A 19,723-nucleotide genomic window follows, 5' to 3' on the forward strand; every position below is an offset into this window, starting at 1 on the left:
GTAAATGAATATGAAGGAATACCTATATGCCATGAATCATTCTTGATTGTATGATATTGAGAATATACTTGTTCTTGTTATTATGGTGTGTTGAAAGAATCGATTGTCACGTTTCGACATAACTAACTGGGATCGGTTTTCATATTCCGGCACAAAGATGGGATCAATTGTCACGTTCTGGCACAACTATTGGATCCGGTACCACGTTCCGGTATGCTAACAATTTGGGTTTGGGTTCTATGAGGAACCAAATACTTGACATAATTTTTATCTTGAGAATTGTGAAATTGTATGTTGTTAATAGATATTGATAATATTGTATATGTTCGATACTTCGCATGTTTATAATGTTGTATTGACTGCTTATGTTACGCTTAGTAGAATAGTCACGTGATCCTACTAGTACACTCTGGTTGTGTATTGATACTGAACTTGCTCTTATTTTTGTTGAGTATAGGGCATCTTTAGGCGACCATTGACAGACCTAGTCTAGAAGATTAGTGATCTCGTGCAAATTCAAGTGTTAACCAATTCTTTCGGGCTGCCATGAATTCTCTTTTCGTCTATGTCCACATTTTAGGATCTGTTCTAGTTAGTTAATAGTTCATTAGTTTGGGGTTGTATCCCTTCTTGTTTAGACTTTGTTTCCTCGTTTAGTTGTTTTGGTACATTGACTTTCAAGTTCTAGGGGTTGCTCTTCCGCATTATTTTGGTTAGTTGTTTGTTAAACCTTAGAGTTTATAGGTACTTCATTTTTATTGTCATTTAAACTTGCTTTCGTATCTTTAAATACTTAGTTTTCATAAAAGTTATTGTTTGGGTTGTAGTAATGGTTCTTCCATTGGAGGGTTAGTGTGAGTGTCAATCACGACTCTGGATTGTGACACATTATTTCACTCATTATTCCATCTTTCTATGTGTTCTAACTCATGTAACCTCTAGGTCATTTATCTACCAAATTTACTATCTCTTATTCTTCTTATTCATTGCAAGAGAAAATGTCTCTCATATAAATAGTGATAGTCGTACTTTGTTAGCACAACGTTGGAGTAATTGACATTTATTTAGTGATTGAACATGGTCAACCATATTAACCATAACTTCTCATTGAACTCTATTATTTCACTCATTATTCTATATTTTTATGTCTTGAAACTCATGTAACCTCTAGATTATTTGTCTATCCAATTTAATACTTCATAATCTTCCTATTCATGGCAAGAAAGAATGTCTCCACTACAAATAATGATGATCTTACTTTTTCCGTGCATAAGAAAATATAGAGTGCATAAAAGTGAGTAAATAAAAGTTATTATTAGTTGAAGAGAGATGTTCTTTTTATGAAGCTTTGGATTCAATTGTTGTCTCACATTTTTTGACTTATACTTTGACATTGAGGTATGTTGTCCTGTGAGGACAAGTTAAGAAATTATTGCTAGACTGGTGAAAAAACTTGTTGTTATAGACTTAAATCTCCTTAAAAAGAGAGATATATATTCATGTCTCAACCTGAATTTTTTTTCTTTCTTTTATTTTCAATTGTAATATTGTAATTTCACCAACAAAACTACTTGACTTTCCCATATAAATATATATCATCCTATAGTTATTTTTATATTTTTTAAACAAAAACTATACTATCTAATTAGTTGAAGAATATCTATGCATAAACCTAAATTTCTTTTCTCTATTGCTATTTTATTGTCATATTTTTTCTCCTTACAACCATGTTATGAACTTTCCTTTTGAATCGTAGGTCTATTAGAAATATTTTTCTTATCACACAAAGATATGGGTAAAATATGTGTACATCTTAATTCTTACCCTCCTCAAACTCACTTGTGAGATTACACTGAATGTTCACTATTAGAAAAATCGACTTCAAAAGAGGTCTGAATAAACCCATATTTTGAATTGTGGATTAATTAGAAAAAAACTCTTTATCTCGCAAAGGTAGGGATAAGATATGTGCACATCGTACCTCCTAGATTCAACTGTAAGATGAATATGTTTTTCACTACTAAAATTTGATATTGCGCAAGACTTCATTAACATCAAGGTATGGTGATGTTAAAAAAATTGATCATAAATCTTGACAAATTGCCTTACAAAAAGTCATGGTGATCGTCAAAAATTGTCCTCAAACCTGAATGAATCACCATAATGTTTTCATCATTAACGATAATATTATATTGTTTAATTTATTTCTTGATATATTTGGGATAGTTCTGAAGGAAGTGGAATTGATACATTCCCTACTAGTATTGTTGAGCTCTGTCCATTTATACTTTGTATTTCATCATTCTCTTGCTATTACACTAAAACTATGCTCCTGAAGACTCAATGATATAGTAATGTGTATGTAGAACTTTTCCAGCCCATTTCAATGGAATGTTTTTCTTTACGAATCATGAATAGCTTAATTCTACGGGTTGAAATCTCTCTTTTCAAAAGGGTCAAACACGGTGAAGTTTGACGTTTTAGCTAAGCAACTTTGTGATGAATTAACCAATTATGGGATAACCTAATTGGTTAATATTGTCCATATACCTAATGGAAAGTGGCACTTGGCTTGGACCTTAGTGATCCATAACTTATGTAAAAATATAAGAAATAAGAGGAAACTTGTTAGCATTGTGTGTTGCAGGAGTTATGAAAATATGGAACAATTTCGATGGTGTATTTATGTCTTTTCTCTAATTGAAACATGATGAACTTTGAACTTCATATCTTTTTATCTTTAAAGACATGTTTACTTTGACTCTACATAAAACAAAAACATTCTAGAACTTATGGTCTTAAATACGTTGTAATATCTTGTGTGACTATAGAACTTCTTAATAATAGTATAATAAAAAATTTATAGCTTGATTATTTTCAAATACAAAAATATGTCATATATATTTTAACAGATTGATGATAAAATGGTGTTACATAAAATCGAAAAGGAGTATATGACATGTTTTATACCAAAAGTCATTTTTTAAATTTTTTCTTTTAAAACTTATTGTGACGTCAAATTTACAGTGTAAGGATCATAAAACATGGATTATATATTAGTTGTTAGTGCTAATATTTTTTCCCAGAAAGATCTATGTTATGCTAAATAAATTAAGCAACATATGGATTTACAGATTATTAAACACAAGTTAGCACAAGATGTTTTTTTTTGAATTTGGAAATTGTCAATTTCTTTGAAGATCTCTTATTGATGTTCAACAACATCATTGTTTATTACCCATATGAAACTCTTCAAAATGCTATTGCGCTTGAACTCAGAGTCATTATTGTGAGGGGAATGGGTAAGAAGCCCTAGTCTTATCGCATAATTGTGTGTGGATTGGATGCACCAAGTAATACAATGTTGGCCAGACAAAAATTGGAGAAAAGAGGTATATAATGCACATAACAAAGCTCAAGAAGGTGAGTCATCGGTGAGGAGTATGAGAGTGAGAAATAAGGCTTGCGGATTCAAGAACGAATTGTGAGTTTTCACTAATGTTTTGTTTGATCCAAATTTATAGTGATTTTTACAAAATTAAAATTATCTACGAGATACAAAATATATTCAAAGATATATTATCTTTTCTTAAGCTTAAGTGTTGGAGCACAAATAAAGTATCACAAATTGGTACAATTTGCACTAAATTTTATTTATTTTCAAATAAAATGTTCTTGATTCCATTTTATCATTATAAAAAAAAAACCACAATCACGAAACATCAAAACTCCATTGTTAAAATATTTAGGAAAAAATTGTTAAACAATACTATTAGCTATATACTTTATAATAACGAATTTCCTAGCTAATTAATGTTTTCTTATAAGAATCACTAATTGATTGTTCGATTTGATAATTGGCTCCAAATAATTCTTTATTATTTTTGTCTACTGTCCAAATCTATGTTGTATATCTATTTTTTTTTGTGCACTCAAATAAATCTAAAAAGGAAAAAAATTTGACAAGTCAGATTGCTTAACTCATCCAAGATAAAAAACTTCATAATGTTATTAGTGTTTTTCCAAACTAGAAATTCTTCTTTAGATTAAAAAAATAAAATTAGGGTTAGAGACAGAGAAAATGTAGGAGGGGATTACAATGTAGGAGTCGAATCCTCACCAATAAATTGAAAGTTCAGCTAGTCAATCAACATATCTACTAAGATTCTCCTACTAGCAATTATCTATATATTACGATCATTATTTCTCAAAGAGTCTATAAGATTATTTGTATCTCTTCAAATGACTATTTTATTCTTTAATGTTTATAATTTTCACTAATAGCAATATGACGGTGAAATTATATATCTATGTTTTTTAATTATAAGTTGACAGCAAAAAGGTAATATGATTATTTTTATATTTATTCATGCTATGTTTATGTAGGAAAAAGTTTCCAATTTTTTCAAAACAATAAGCTGAAAAAAAAATAAAGTTAATGAAGAAAAAAGTGATGATAAATCATAATGACAAAATGGAGAATATCAATCAAGATTTTATAAAAATCTTTGATGTGATTATCAAATCTTTGACTTGATGAGATCTCACAAGCATTGTTGTCTTTTAGAATCTCTACTTTCCAAGACAGGTAAATACATTGTTAATCTATATGTTATAGTTTCTTATACTTATATTTGTACTTTAATTATAAACTAAAACTTTGACAATTAAATAGAATACTTCATTTCTTCTATTTTTTGAGACGCTCTTTTCTGTTTAATCTATTATGAAAAAAATAGTATTTTCTTAATTGAAACATGATGAACTTTGAACTTCATATCTTTTTATCTTTGAAGGCATGCTTACTTTGACTCTATATGAAACAAAAAAATTCTAAAACTTGTGATCTTAAATACGTCGTAATATTTGTGTGACTATATAACTTCTCAATAATAGTAAAATAAAAAAAATTATGACTTGATTATTTTCAAATACATACATATGTCATATATTTTTAACAGATTGATGATAAAATGGTGTTACATAAAATCGAAAAGGAGTATATGACACGTTAAATACCACAAGTCATTGTTTTTTCTTTTAAACTCATTGTGAGGTCGAATTTATAGTGTAAGGATCATAAAATATGGGTTAAATAGTCTTTATTAGTGCTAATATTTATATATATATATATATATATATATATATATATATATATTTATGGAAGATCTATATTATACTAAACAAATTAAGCAACATATGGATTAAAGATAATTCAAAACAAGCTAGCACAAGATGTTTTTTCGAACTTCAAAATTGCCAATTTCATTAAAGAACTCTGATTTTCAACAACGTCATTGTTTATTACCCATATGAAGCTCTTCAAAATTCTATTGCCTTGAACTCAAAGCCATTATTGTGAGGGGAATGGGTAAAAAGCCCTAATTAATCGCAAAATTGTGTGTTGATAAGATGCATCATGCAATACAATGTTGGCCACACAAAAAATGGAGAAAAAAGGTATATAATGCACATAACAAAGCTCAAGCAGGTGAGTCATCAATGAGGAGGAATAGGAGAGTGAGAAATAAGCTTTGTGGGTTCAAGAACGATCAAAATAATGATTGCAAAGGGAAACAAATAAAAATGACAAAAAATACTTTGAAAACAATGAGTGAAGCTTACTAGAAGGTGGTCGAGTTTATAGAAGATTTTTTGGTGTGATAAATTTCTTTTGTTTTGTAGTTCTGGTAAGATTTCGTAATTTATTATCAATGTAGATCAGAGACTATAATTAATCTCCTAACCCTTGTCATGTGCCTTTTTTAATATCAAGATTTTATGTTTAGTTTTGAACAAAAAAAGGTCACATAATTGAATTAACATAATTCAATTGATAATGTGAACAATTGTTTGATACATGATCTACATCAACCTTTTCTAGGAAAAACTAATATTCAATTTTTTTAGTACATTTGATCATTTTAATAATAGTTATTATTTAATTGTCTACTACCATATCATTCTCTATTGCCTACTCTCTCTAGTAGAGCGTTGGAAGAAATTGTCTTTAGTTTGGTGACTGAAATGATCAGTCAAGATCATAGCTTCTCACTAAAACATCATTATTTCACTCATTGTTTTATCTTTTTATGATTTGTAATTTATGTAATATCTAGGAAATTTATCTACCCAATTTACTGTTATCACATGTATTAAAGTTAGTCAAAATTGCACAAACAGAAAGAAGATGAAATTGACAAAATGTACTTATAATGTGAGTCCATTGAAATTACTGTGTCTCCTTAAAAAATTTAATCCCCTCACTGTACCTGAGGTTATAGATACTTTCTCCCAAGATAAAACAGATTTATCATGTTAAAGAAGTAGTGGTACCTCAAACTTCTATAACTTCAGCGAACGTAAGAACAGTAACAAACCACATAGACTCAGTTGATTGACACTTTGTTTATGAGAGAAAATATATGCAAAGAAGAAAATTTTCCAATTTTTGAAAAAATGACTTCCTTTTATAGTCATGTTCAGCAAGAAACGTGTTTGTTCAGACAAGTATGTTCAGACCATTTTTTTCCTAGAAAGTTGTGTCTTTTGGAAAAAATAACAACTTTTAGGAAAGATGTGTCTTTTGAGTAAATTAACAACTTTTTGGAAATCAGACTGTTACGACCGTTGCACGGAAATTTCAAATAAATTTTGTTGCGTCAAAATTAATTCTGTTATTTAACTCATTCTGAATTAATTTATAAGAGAAAAGAAATTGATTAACAGGTCACATGATTTGTCAAATCCAAATCTAAATTCGAAGACGAAACGGAGGTCGACCGAGCACCGACGACGCGAGGGGCACCTTCTTCTCAGACCTTTAAGAAGTAAAGGAAGTGTTTTCTAATATAAGGACAACAATTTCCTTTCTTATACCGATAAGGAATAAATGACTTTTCATTTGCACTTTGCAAATAACTTTTCATTCTCCCTCCAAAATTGGTTCCTCCTCATTTCATTTTTCTCTTCCCATTTTCTATTCACACTTTGCTAAAACCCAACATTTACTGCCCCTCTAATCTTCCTTTTCATCATTGGAAGGAAGATTTTCTCCCTTATAAATAGTGATGGTCTTACTTTGTTAGCAGAACGTTGAGAATAATTATCTTTTGTTTAGAAAATGAATGTGGTCAACCATGACCATAACTTCTCATTGAAACTTCATTATTTTATACTTTATGTTTTGTAATTCATGTAGCATTTAAGCCATTTATCTACCCAATTAACTATCCCGTATTTTTCCTATTCATTGCAAGTAAATAAGGACAGTCTTACTTTGTTAGTAGAACGTTGGGAGTAATTGTCGTTTGTTTAGTGACTGAACGCGGTCAACCATATTGGCCATAATATCCCATTGAAACTCCATTATTTCATTCATTATTCTATCTTTTTATGTCTTCAAACTCATGTAATTAACCTCTAGGCCATTTATCTACCCAATTTACTACTCCGTAATCTTCTTATTCATTGCAAGAAAAAATTTCTCCCCTATAAATAGTGATGGTATTACTTTGTCAGCACAATGTTGAGAGTAATTGCATTTTATTTAGTGGTTGAACATGGACAGTAATATTGACCACAACTTCTCATTGAAACTCTATTATTTCACTCATTATTCTATCTTTTTATGTCTTGTCACTCATGTAACATCTACTTCATTTTTCTACCCAATTTACTACCTCATTATCTTCATATTCATTGCAAGGAAGAATTTCTCTACTACAAATAGTGATGATCTTACTTTTTTTTGTTGTATTAGAAAATATAGAGTGCATAAAAGTGAGTTTAAAAAAAAGTTCTTACTATAGAGTTCTGGATTCAACTCTTGTTCAGTATTTATTTAGTTGTACTTTGAAGTTTGGCATTTTAGTTAAGCAACTTTGTGATGAATTATCCAATTATGGGATAATGAGTGATGAACTTGTAGAAATGGTAGCTATGGGAAAGGAAAGTTGTGAAGAACTCTATAATAATAATCTGTAATGTTAGTTATCCATTAAAATTTTCTTAAATTTATTTTCTTAAATGCTCTTTCTTGAACTTTTGAGCGAAGACTCCTGTCTATCGATTATAACTTAAAAGAACTCTTAACCATCATTTCTATATTCAACTGTGCTACTCTAGGAATTCTCATTCTTTATCCTCAATCAATTGAAAGTTTTTATTTCTCTAGTTATCCCAATATGGTATCCTTAAATTTACGAGGAAGCATCTCACCTATATTTCTATGCACTTTTCAATATTTATGGTTAAAAATGATATTGTGAAATCACTTTGACCATACAAAATAGTAAATTATTTGAAATTTACTTCATCTCCATTACAAACTCACTCCTCTTCACTTGCAATACAATTTTCTTACTTAAATAGGCTTGCCTATAGAAAGTAAGATATGTCAATATTGAAGATGAAGTGTAGGTAAGGTAAGAATTCACCATATTCCCTTTAGCTAATGAGGAAAGAATATGTGGACCATTTTTCTCGAGATGATAATATTGTGCCCTCGTTATTTGATGAACATAATTTATTTTCGTAGCTACAAAATAGGTGAAAAGTATAATCGATAAGTAGGAGACCTGACATCGATCTATCATCCTCATATACTTTTACTTGTTCGCGCATTCTTCATGCAAGGTGATTCAAATTAAAGGAAAGGATTTCTACCTTTGAGCCTATGGCATAAGTACTTGAACATGAGACGGGCTTCAATGTTTACCAAATTCCTCTATGGAGTAAATAATCCTTGGTCATTGTGCATGAAGTTCATTGAGACAATCAACAAATTCAATTCATATTGTTCTCAAATTTTTGGAGGAGCTAGAAAACTCTTCAGGATTACTTCATCCTTGGTGATCAGTACATTTCCCATACTATCATTATCTACAGTAGATAGAAATTCGATTAATTATATTCTCGCACAATCCGAATGTTTGTAGTTGTGAAAGGGGGATGAAGATATTTACAAAATGAGGAACTCATGAAAATCATGACAATTCAATATATATTTTATCAATTTTGATAATATTACAAGGTTTACATTTCTTTACCATATTCAAATATTTACTATTTTACCCTCAAAAACCTTTTTTGAAAAAAATTTTCTTTGGTCGTATAGGCCATTGTATTAATTAACCAAAATTAAAAATAAAATTTAGGCCCAAGCCCAAAATAAAACAATCAAAATAATTTATTTCTAATATGCTTAGGGTAAAACCCACTTTCTTTAACCCTACCTATAAATGCTAATTGCAGCTTACACTTGAGCTCATTTTCTTTCTTCTCACTGTGTTGCCTCCTTGTTCACGGCTGAATGTTACTCAACTCATTTTCTCTTATGGGCTGTTCCAGCTCTCTAATCCAACGTTCTTGTCTCTCTTCTTCTCAAATAAGAAGTGTCAATCAACCAAGGTAATGTAACTCCTATCTTTTCCTTCTCTTTTTCATCACCGTTCTAACTCTTTGTTGTTTCTCCAGTGAAAGAGCTTTTTTCATTGAAAAACTTATCTAGAATTTTGAAATTTTCTTTCGAGTTTAAAAATCGGCTATGAGAAAATCAAATAAAACTCTTCAATTTCTTACCTAGAAGATGTTACTCTATTCCAAATCACACATGTACTCATTACACATTACTAATATATATTTAGTGATTTGAGATTAAAATGGAAATATAAACAAGAGATTACTTCATTTCAAATAAGTAATAGATTAGAGTTTTCTTGGTTTTAGATCAAGTGTGTTATTGTAGCTAGCTTGGGTTAGTTTATCTACTATTATAAATAGTAGAAACTAGGGCTTATTTTAGGGGTTGATTTTTGAATGAAAATTTGATGTTTATACTTCTTTGTGAGTTTGGTGATACCCTCATATCTGTTCAATTGAACCTTCTTGATAAGTCTTCACTTTTATTTTCTGAATCTCTCTGTCTTTCTTTCTACTTCTTGATAGTATATTTTGTTTGATTGATTGTAGTTCGCTTATTGTTTTTGCATCTAGGATTACATCAATTGGTATCTCTCCCTATGCCTTTCTATTTCTAAACCATAATTCTTGCTTTCTTGATTGTGGTACTAGGCAAGTCTATCCTTCAAGGCATAAACAAATTAAATTACCAAGATTTTTTTGTCACCGCTGGAAATTGTACTTGATGCATCATGGTTCTCAACTTACTTCCTTGACGACCAGGTAATGTTTTGATTGTATGCTAAAAAAATTATATTTCTGATGCAAAAGGAATTTTCCTCTAGTGAACAATATATTGTATTGTCTTTTTATTATGTTCCATGAAACTACTACTCTAGGTAGATATTAAGTGAATTTTGGTGCACCTCTAATATCTGAAGTTCTTCATGTCTTCATAATCCAATTATTAGGCCAAGTAATGGATGTATACATGTCATCTATACCTCCATTCCTCCTCACCCTGATCCAAAGTTCAAGAGAATTGACCCCAACTAGCTTAGAATTGACATATAGTTGTTGTTTATATCAATATTTTTTTGACAAATGCCTTTATCACAACTTCCACATAATGCCTTATAATGTAATTTTATACTAGTATGATCAATATACGGCTAGCTTTGATATTCACTTAAATTTTCCTTAGTTTGGTATTAGATTACTTAGCATTGGTTATTTAGTGGGTGTGCAGGAGTTTTTATCGTCCAAATATCTAGTGCAAAGAGTCACTTGGCTTGCACCTCAATGATCCATAGCTTATGTAAAAATATAGGATATAAAAGAAAATTACTAATCTTTTTTTCTATACTAAAGTATTTGGGCGATCTATTAAATGTTGAGACATTTAATACTAGAATTTTGGTATTTTGAATGAGTATGATTTGCGTACGTTGACCGCAATGATATTGAAACCCAATTTAAAATTTCCCTAAGCTACAAAGTGTGTAGAGCTCGTTCGGGAGGATGTTCCCACTAATTGTGACTTTCCAAATTGTCACACTTTTCTTGTGGATGTGATCCATCTCATAGAGTTTCACCAAATTTTGGTGTCTATAAATACCCCCTACTTAAAGGCTTATCAGCGTGTAGACTCGAATATGAGACTTGAAGTACCCTTAAAAATAGAGTTTCAGTCTTTGCGGTTAGTGGATTCAGATTTGCATTTGATTTGTGAGAGAGAAGATGAAGGGTAAATTGGGTCACACTGGGTGTGCCAATTTATTTGCAATTTTTTTGGTCCCAAATACAAAAAATATATTGCAATCAAATAGTAATAAAAAGAATAATTTTATTCATAAAGATTGTGAGTAAAAATATTTTTATTACTTGTTTCCTCTCTCTTAAGATTTCTCCGTGATTCAAGGGCTGTTAGTATCACTCAAACTAAGGATTATGTGGACCTCCTTAGGATTTATTTGAACTCCATGAAATGATTTTATGGATCTTGTTAAAAAATTTGGTTGCCAAGAAGAGTGCACCCACATCATCATCACTTTACGAATATTTCATGAATATATGAAATTTTAGAAATGCCTATTCGAGGAAATATATTACACTATATATAAGTAGTCTCTAAGAACCTTAAATAAAATGGGACTCATCTTGTAGAGTCCCACATAATTTTGATATCTCAAATGTCGAATTCTTAAATAAATTGGACTCATCTTGTCCCGTGAAATTTTTTTGGTAGTTCACTTAACTGTCTTGTTGGATAGAGTTCTATTATTTGATTGACTATTCCAAAAGAGGTCTTATGCTTATAAATGTAGTATCTAATAGAAGCCAATATCAACAAAGATCTCACACTTCCAAGCACATTCGGGAAAGTAGTTTCACTCTCCCATCCAAATGTGGACACGAGGTCCAATTTCTCAAATTCCTCGACAGTACTACATATCTGCCTTTGCAGATCTAGCGCTAGGCATGAACAATGTGCTCAAGCATACTAGCCTTAACTTCAGATTGAACAGAGCATTCATTATTTACAAAAGTAGACCGCAAATAAGTAATTAGTCTTAGAATCAGTCTTGAATATTTGAAATAGAGATGTGTTGTAACAACATAATCTAGCACTACATCTCCAAGACATTCCAAGTGCTAATAGCATCGTGGAATCTCAGGTAGAATGTAATATCCGTGAGTTAGCGCTTTAATAAGCAGCGAAGGGTCATGAAACTTGTAATGTAGCAGTGATTTCCAAGTGTCGTACATTGAATAGCTTCTTAGCATTCACGATGAAGTGCCTTTGCATAGGTGCATCAATAAAATCAATGTCCATCCCAATCCATCTCATAATGATAAACCTGCTACTTTGTCCGCCCGAGCTGAGGTAGGCACCTATTAGTTCCTCAACTCCTGTGGGGAAGTATCAACTTTATCATTTATGAAATGGTTTGGATTGCACATTGATTTTGTTGATGCACCTATGCCATGTGAATGCTAAGAAGATAGTTAATGTCTGGTACTTTGAATTCCTGCTACTTACAAGTTCCATGATTCTTCACTGCTTGTTGAAGCTGTAAGTCAAGGATTATACATGCTACCTGAGATTTCACGATGGTATCAACATTAGGAATTCTTGTAGATACAGTGCTAGATTACGTTGTTACAACACATTTTTATTTCAAATATTTGAACTGACTCCATGACTAATTATTGATTTGAGGTTTTCTTCTATAAACAATGACTGATATGCTCAATCTGCAGTTAAGACTGGCATGCACAAACACTTTTTTAATGCCTCACTAAATCTGCAGAGACAGATGTACTGTTGAGAATTTGGATCTTCTATCCACGTTCGAATGGAAAGCTGAAACTACTTTTCAAAGGTGCTTGGAGATGTTGTTGGTGCGACCTTTGTTGATTCTAGCTTCGACAAAGATACTTAATACATTTCTTAACATAAGACCTTTTGTAGAACCGTTGGTTACACCTCAAACAATAAAATTCCAACCAATAAGAGAGTTAAGTGAACTATGTGCCCAGAAAGGTTATTAAAAAAAGAAATCAGTTTCTTCATGAGACAGAGACTCGACATTTGTAGACATTCAAATTGTGTGGGACTCTACCAGATGAGTCCAACTTCAGTTGGAATTCTTGAAGATTAATCCTAGCTCACACTATATAAAGGGTACTATATTCCTTAGAGAAGGATCTCGAAAATTTCATAAATTCATGGAACATTTACAAAAAGATCAAGATGTGGGCGGACTATTCGTGACAACAAAATACTTCATGAAAGTTCACAAAATCCTCTTTACATGGAGATTAAATAAAATTTATTTTAGATGCAAATTATCCAAACATAAGAATCAAGAAAGGGACAAAATCGAACTTAAAAAAACTGTTAATTAATAAAATATTATTATTTCTTTATACATAAAATTTATTGCAAATCAATTGTCTCCTAGAACCCTAAATAAAATTTATATTTTATTTTGGGGTTTAATAATTTGGATCTGAGTTGAAGAATTGGTCAGAATCCATTCAACGTTGTAAAAAGATTGAATATTTATTGATCAAATTCTTCACTCAATAGTCAAATAGATCGTTTGATGAAATTAATTAACCAGACGAGAGTAAAGATAGATTGAGTGTCTTTGGGGTCTATCTCATACCTTCTAAATAGTATTTATCTCCAAAAAGTTTGGAGATACACAAAATTTGATGAAGTTTAACTTAATATAATGAGATTGACCTCAATTAGTATAATTAACATTGTTCATTGATATAAGATGTCACATTTCATTTAATTATGAGAACTATCTCTGTGGATGGAGTTAATCCATCTTGTGGATATAACAATGGTGTGTTGCTTCTATATATGTGTTTGTTTTCCATCTTTAATATTATTATCTTGTAAAAATTAAGATAGTTTGGACATATGAAGAGAAAATGTGTAGATGACGTATCGATGAGGATGTGAGCCAGGTTGGCTATAGAGGGTGCAAGGAAAGACAGAGGTAGACAAAAGAAATATTGGAGAGAGATGATAAAACATAATTTAATGCAACTTCAAATTACCGAGGACATTACTTTATATAAAAAACTATGGAGGATACATATTAGGATATCAAGTTAATAGGTGGTGTATGGATATCTTGCTTACAATGGTTGGTGTTTATCATTATATATACACCATTGTTTATTCTTGTTTTAAATAATCTATCTCAGTAAATTGTTCATTGATTTATCGCATTACAATGTTGTTGTCTCTGCACTCTGCCGATAGATTTTGCATCGTTTTCGTGTTATTTACTATTTTTTTATTTTTACTTGAGCCAAGAGTCTTTCAGAAATAATCTTTTACCTTTACGAGATAATAGCAAAATGTACATATATTCAATTCTTGTGATATTTCATTTTTGATATTTCACTAATTGCTAAACTATTTTTATAAATGACAATTCGGTTCACTATTCGGATTCAAGAAAGTCAAAAGCAAGAGTTTATTGTAAGTCATAATTTTACTCAATAATTATACCGAAAATTATTTTCACAGCTCAAATTCGTGATTAATCCGAGTCCACAAGACCTGATTGGCAACCTTTGTATTGCCATTTGCCACTCTGTAGCCATTTTTCTCTTAGGATTCAAGTTCTCCCAGTAAAAAGGATCTAAAAAAGTTGATGTTTTTCTGAATAAATCAGCAAAATTTAAGGATGGAAAATGGGTTTACTGCAGAAGATCTGTCGAAGATCGGAGGTATTGCTACCGTATCACTGCTTCATTCCTTCATCCCAACTCATTGGTTGCCATTTTCCATTGTGGGTCGTGCTCAAAAATGGACTCTTTCAAGAACCCTTTTCGTCAGTTAGTTCTCTCCTCCTCTCTTTTAATTGTATAATGTTTGTTTGGAGTACAGATCTTTGCAGAAAATGAGCTGAAAATTCGTAATGGGTGTTTGATTATGTGATTGAAATTGAGTTTTTTTGTTGATGGAAGTGATTTATTTACCAATTAGCATGCCCCTTTGATTAATCTGCTAGTAAGGAAGAAGAAATTGGGGAGTTTTGAGAAATGGGTGAATTTCGATTATGTGGTAGGAATCGAATGTTGTGTTGTGAGCTGAGGGTCTATTGGAGATAGCCTTTCTATCCTTACTAGGTTGGGGTAAGATTGCTTACACAACTCCCTCCCCAGAACTGACTTATAGGATTATGTTGGGTACATTGTTATGGTAATTGATTATTGTGTTGCTGAGGTAATTTCAGTATGAACTTGCTCATTTCTTGATTAATCCACTGATACTACATCCTGTAAGTAAAGGTGTCAGGGAAACTGCGTATCGAAGCTTAGCAGATAGATTCAAGTCACACTGAATGTTGTTCCTGGAGTTCGAACCTAGTTTTCTTTGGGTTGTTAATCCTATGCCTCGGCCAGTCAGTTATTCTCTTGAGATAATGAATATAGAGTTATCGTATAGTGTAACTGAATTAGTATGGGATTGAAGTGCAATAATTGTTTATAATGGGTTTTCATGTCTTGCATAAAGAGACAATTGCGTTTAATTATGCTGATAAATCTCGATGCTCCTCGAGGGACCTGTTGTGGGCGCTTTTCTTCTGCTACAATTTACATGCTCATAGGGTCTCACTGACTGCTAAATGTAATCTTGGACACACATTTGCTGTTAGGACACCTAAACTGATGTATGCAAGACTATGTACTTGAAAGATGTTGGGAATCTATCTCGATTCTCGTGTAAATGAAAGGTTGCTGTTCTAAGTAGAAGAATGTAAATAATGATTTAATTTATAATAGGAAAAAATGTTGACTTCAGTGTGAAGAAAAGAGGAAAAGGGTGTTACTTTAGTTCACAAGGAGGTCCCAAAAGGAATGGTTGGGTGAGTGAGGCATAGGAGCAATAATTTAGAGATCCTAAGTTTGGATCTGTACATAATTCTTAGTGTGAACTCATCCTTTATAGCCTTTGTGGGCAGTTAGGATGTAACACGTGACACAATGGATTAGTCGAGGTATATACAACTATCATCATAAAAGTAGTTCATAAGGAAGAAACATAGATGTATCAACTTTCATTTTGATTTATTCTGTAGGTCTTAGATCATCTTGTCACTGAAATTTTTGATCTGATTTCTTTTCCCAATGTGATCCAATCTAGAACTTCTTTTGCTTCAAAGATAGCCCCTCATTCCATTTTTGTATGACACTTGTTCCTTTATAGTCTGTTCGAAAAAGAATGACTACTTCATGCCTACTAAAACACCACTATATAAAAACGAAACAGAGGGGCTGCATCCTAAGTTACATGTAGTTTATGCATTAGCAATCTCCTATTTACTGCCAATACATAAATGATAGACAAGATTATATGAAATAAATCATGTAGCTGCTTTCATCCGTTGTCTTATGATTGTTTTGTTGATTTCTGGTGAGGGAATCAGTTGGCGTCCTTGATATTGCAGTTTGAAAGTAAATGACAAACAAGATTATAAGAAGCTTTGCTTGAAAAACACCTAGAATGGGAAAGTAGTCAAGTACTATGAGCTCCTTAACCGGGTATCGACTTGTTAGAACTGAGATTTCTAGATTCCTGAGGTCTAATTTAAACTAAATTTGCATTTCTCCTATTTCCCGAATCCTCTTTAAAGAACACAGGTACGTTGAGAGTTGTTAAGTTGGCTGGATCATCCAAAATAACCACTTTGCCTGATGTTTATGAAGCTTGGATAAAAACGCTTTGTGGATATAAAGTGTGATCTAGTTAGGTAAAATTTAATTTACTTTTGAGTCGGGAATTGTTTTTAAAAGCCAAATATCGCCAAAGTTAGACATACAAAATCCTGTCACATCATTTGGTAAGAGAACTATGTTATTATGTTGGTTCCTACTTTTTTCTATATGACCATAATATTATTTACCTTCTCAAATATAAAGTAGAATTTATATCCTCTTATTGTAAGCTTATCTAAAATTAGTGAATTTTTATAGGTTAAGTATCATTTGAGTTTCTCTGACCAACCACCTTTTTCTCCCATATTAAGAATTTTGAAGTCATTCTAGAATTTTATATGCCCTTTTCCCATTTGTTTTTGTGCTTTGGCCTAGTCGATATTTTAAAATTTTAAATAATGTCTACTATGGCCATAGTTACTTGAATATCCTTTTGGTAACTTTAATTTCCAAAATTTGTGTCTTGTAGTACTTTCTTTGTAGTTTCCAAATATCTAAATTTCACCTTAACATTTAATTATTGATGGTTTAATTCAACCTTGAAGTTATTACATTAGAACCTCTTTATCGAATTAGATCATTCATTTTCACACTAAAACAACTACTAAAAAGCAATTTAAATTCAGTTGAGATTCATTGAATTAAGTAATAATAACTGTTTTTTTATCACTGCTGGATGCAGCTGCATTTGGAGCAGTATTGCACGTGTTATCCACCTCACTTCTTGGCATAACGGCAATAACGATATCAAACACAATTGCTGGGGAGGAAACAGTGCACAAACTGGCTTCCTTACTGCTTGTAGTTCTTGGTGGTAGCTATGTCATCTTACATCTCTTTGGAAAGGGTGGTCATAGCCATTCACACAATCAACCAATGGAGAAGATGGCTGTGGCAGGGCTTATACTTGTCCCTGCTCTGTCTCCTTGCGCAACCACTCTCCCTGTATTTCTTGCTGTTGGAAATTCGTCCTCCATGATGGTGCTTGCCATCATAGTTTTACTTTTCAGGTATTAATTTGATTTTAAATTTTCATTGTACACTACGTAACTGTACTCCAAACCTTTCTGTTCTCAGACTTTCTCGTTTTGTAGACATATATTAATCTTGATATATTGCAATAATACTTGGTCTTGTTTGAAAAAGAAAGAGAAGGAATCAGGGGTTGGGGTTTAGCTGATGTAACCAATACTTGGTATTGTTCAAATCCAGTTGCATTTTTCTGTTAACCGTTTGACACAACATTATTTGGGCTCCATAGAATTATCTAATTGCATTTCGTTAGATGTATTTTGAGGTTTCATTGACTGTTGGAAATGACTTTATTAGACTTGCATTACTACTTTCTAGACTGCCCAGGACTTTGGATCAGTATTAAGGATGCCAACACATGATGTGAAGATTAGGTGCATCTCACGAGTTCAAACCCTGTCAAAGATGAAACTTTGGTATTTAAGTTGGGAAGAGGGTAGAGATGATTCATTCTCATATCCCTAGGAGTTTCAAACTTGTGCACCAACTGGACTTGGGCCAGAAGCCTACGGAGGATTTCTCTGGTCTGATATCAGAAAATTTATAGCCTTTTAAGACAGACTTCTTCAATCTTTTTGGTGATTAGAATAGATGTAACTTTTCCCCTCTCACGATTTATAAACATATACAGTCTTAGGATTCGGAGAATTTTGTTTCTTTATTGGCACACTAGTATCATTTACTTCTTTTATGTATCTGAACTTTCCAATGTGTAACATAAGTTCATACTTCATTTGCAGCACGATTACTGTTATGACCTCATTGGTGGCTCTATCATTTTATGGTGCAAGTCAACTCAAGTTTCAATGGGTGGAACGCTACGATAAGCTCCTCGTTGGTTCTGTGCTGTGTTTGGTGGGCATTTTGACCCTTCTTTTTCACGATCACGATGATGTAGGTTCCTCAGGAGTCCACGTGCACAGAAAACTAAAAAGTTTGCTGTAGGAGTTACTCTTCAGCCAGTGAATCTGTTAATGCAAAGAGATACACAAACTTCCCCATATTCCAGACGCAGGGGTCGACTTTTCTGTATGAGGTCTGAGGATTCACCATTTTCCAGTTGAGTAATCTCGTTTTGCAACCAGCTCATGATGCTCTGGCATGGTTAAAGCCAGCATGGGGTTTAGGGCAGTTCATTTTTGTTTAGATTTGTGTTAAAACTTTCAATATAGCAACTACAAGAGGATATGTATTTTAAAGGATTTTCTTTTGAACCCTTTTCTTTGTAAATGTTAAAAGTGTACAATACTCGTTGGGGGAATAAACCGTTCTCTTCTTATATAGTCTTTGACAATCCTCAGCTTATTGTAGAGGTAACTTTTGTGATTGTGTTAGATTCATGGTTCGTCTTCTTTACGGCAAAGACGAAGAATATACATTAGATTGATAAGTTCCTACTTGTGTTTTCAGTATTGAATTTGGAAATTGAAGGAGATGAACATCAGTGACAAAAGCTAGTAGAAGAATATAGTTAAAGAAAGGGAAAAAAAGACAAATGTACTATCGAACTATTAAAAATGATATACAGATACTTTCTGTCGTACTTTTGGGACATCGTTGCTCCTGTCGTTCAAAAATTAGATTATATATACCCTTTATACTAACAGACATACACTTGTCATAATCTTATTCACCGATCCGACATCAGATCGATGGGATAAGATTTGTCACGTGTCTCTATTTAGTATTCTGTTAAAGTGAAGAGCATATATGCTCTAATTTTTTCACAGCAGGGACACCAATGTCCCAAAAGTATGACGGAAGGTCTACATACCATTTACGATAGTTCGGGGTATATGTATCCTCTTTCCCTTAAAGAAATAATGTTAATTAGTGAATGAGTTTAATAGAGGTACAATAAATAAACTTAAACTCGACCTCGACTAGTAAGTAAGAACGTCTAGACACTTCACTTTGGTCTCAACTGGCAACTAGATACTCCAACTCATTCCTGTCTCGTAGGATACTTGATGCTAATATGACTAAGTAGAAACAAGTTGAGATATTTAGACGTGCATACTCAAAGTAAAGACAT

The 19,723-nt window shown here is 32.0% G+C and overlaps 1 protein-coding gene across 1 annotated transcript; it reads left to right on the top strand.

Moving 5' to 3' along the window:
* Positions 1–14,326: 14,326 nt before the first annotated feature.
* On the top strand, positions 14,327–18,967 carry LOC101251210 (uncharacterized). The gene is made up of 3 exons (XM_004228423.5): positions 14,327–14,772; positions 17,339–17,666; positions 18,429–18,967. The coding sequence occupies exons 1-3, from the start codon at positions 14,622–14,624 to the stop codon at positions 18,631–18,633; spliced, it is 684 nt and encodes a 227-aa protein (XP_004228471.1). The 5' UTR covers positions 14,327–14,621; the 3' UTR covers positions 18,634–18,967.
* The last annotated feature ends 756 nt before the right edge of the window (positions 18,968–19,723 follow it).

The sequence above is a fragment of the Solanum lycopersicum genome, chromosome 1, assembly GCF_036512215.1.
Source record: "Solanum lycopersicum chromosome 1, SLM_r2.1".
Classification (NCBI taxonomy): domain Eukaryota; kingdom Viridiplantae; phylum Streptophyta; class Magnoliopsida; order Solanales; family Solanaceae; genus Solanum; species Solanum lycopersicum.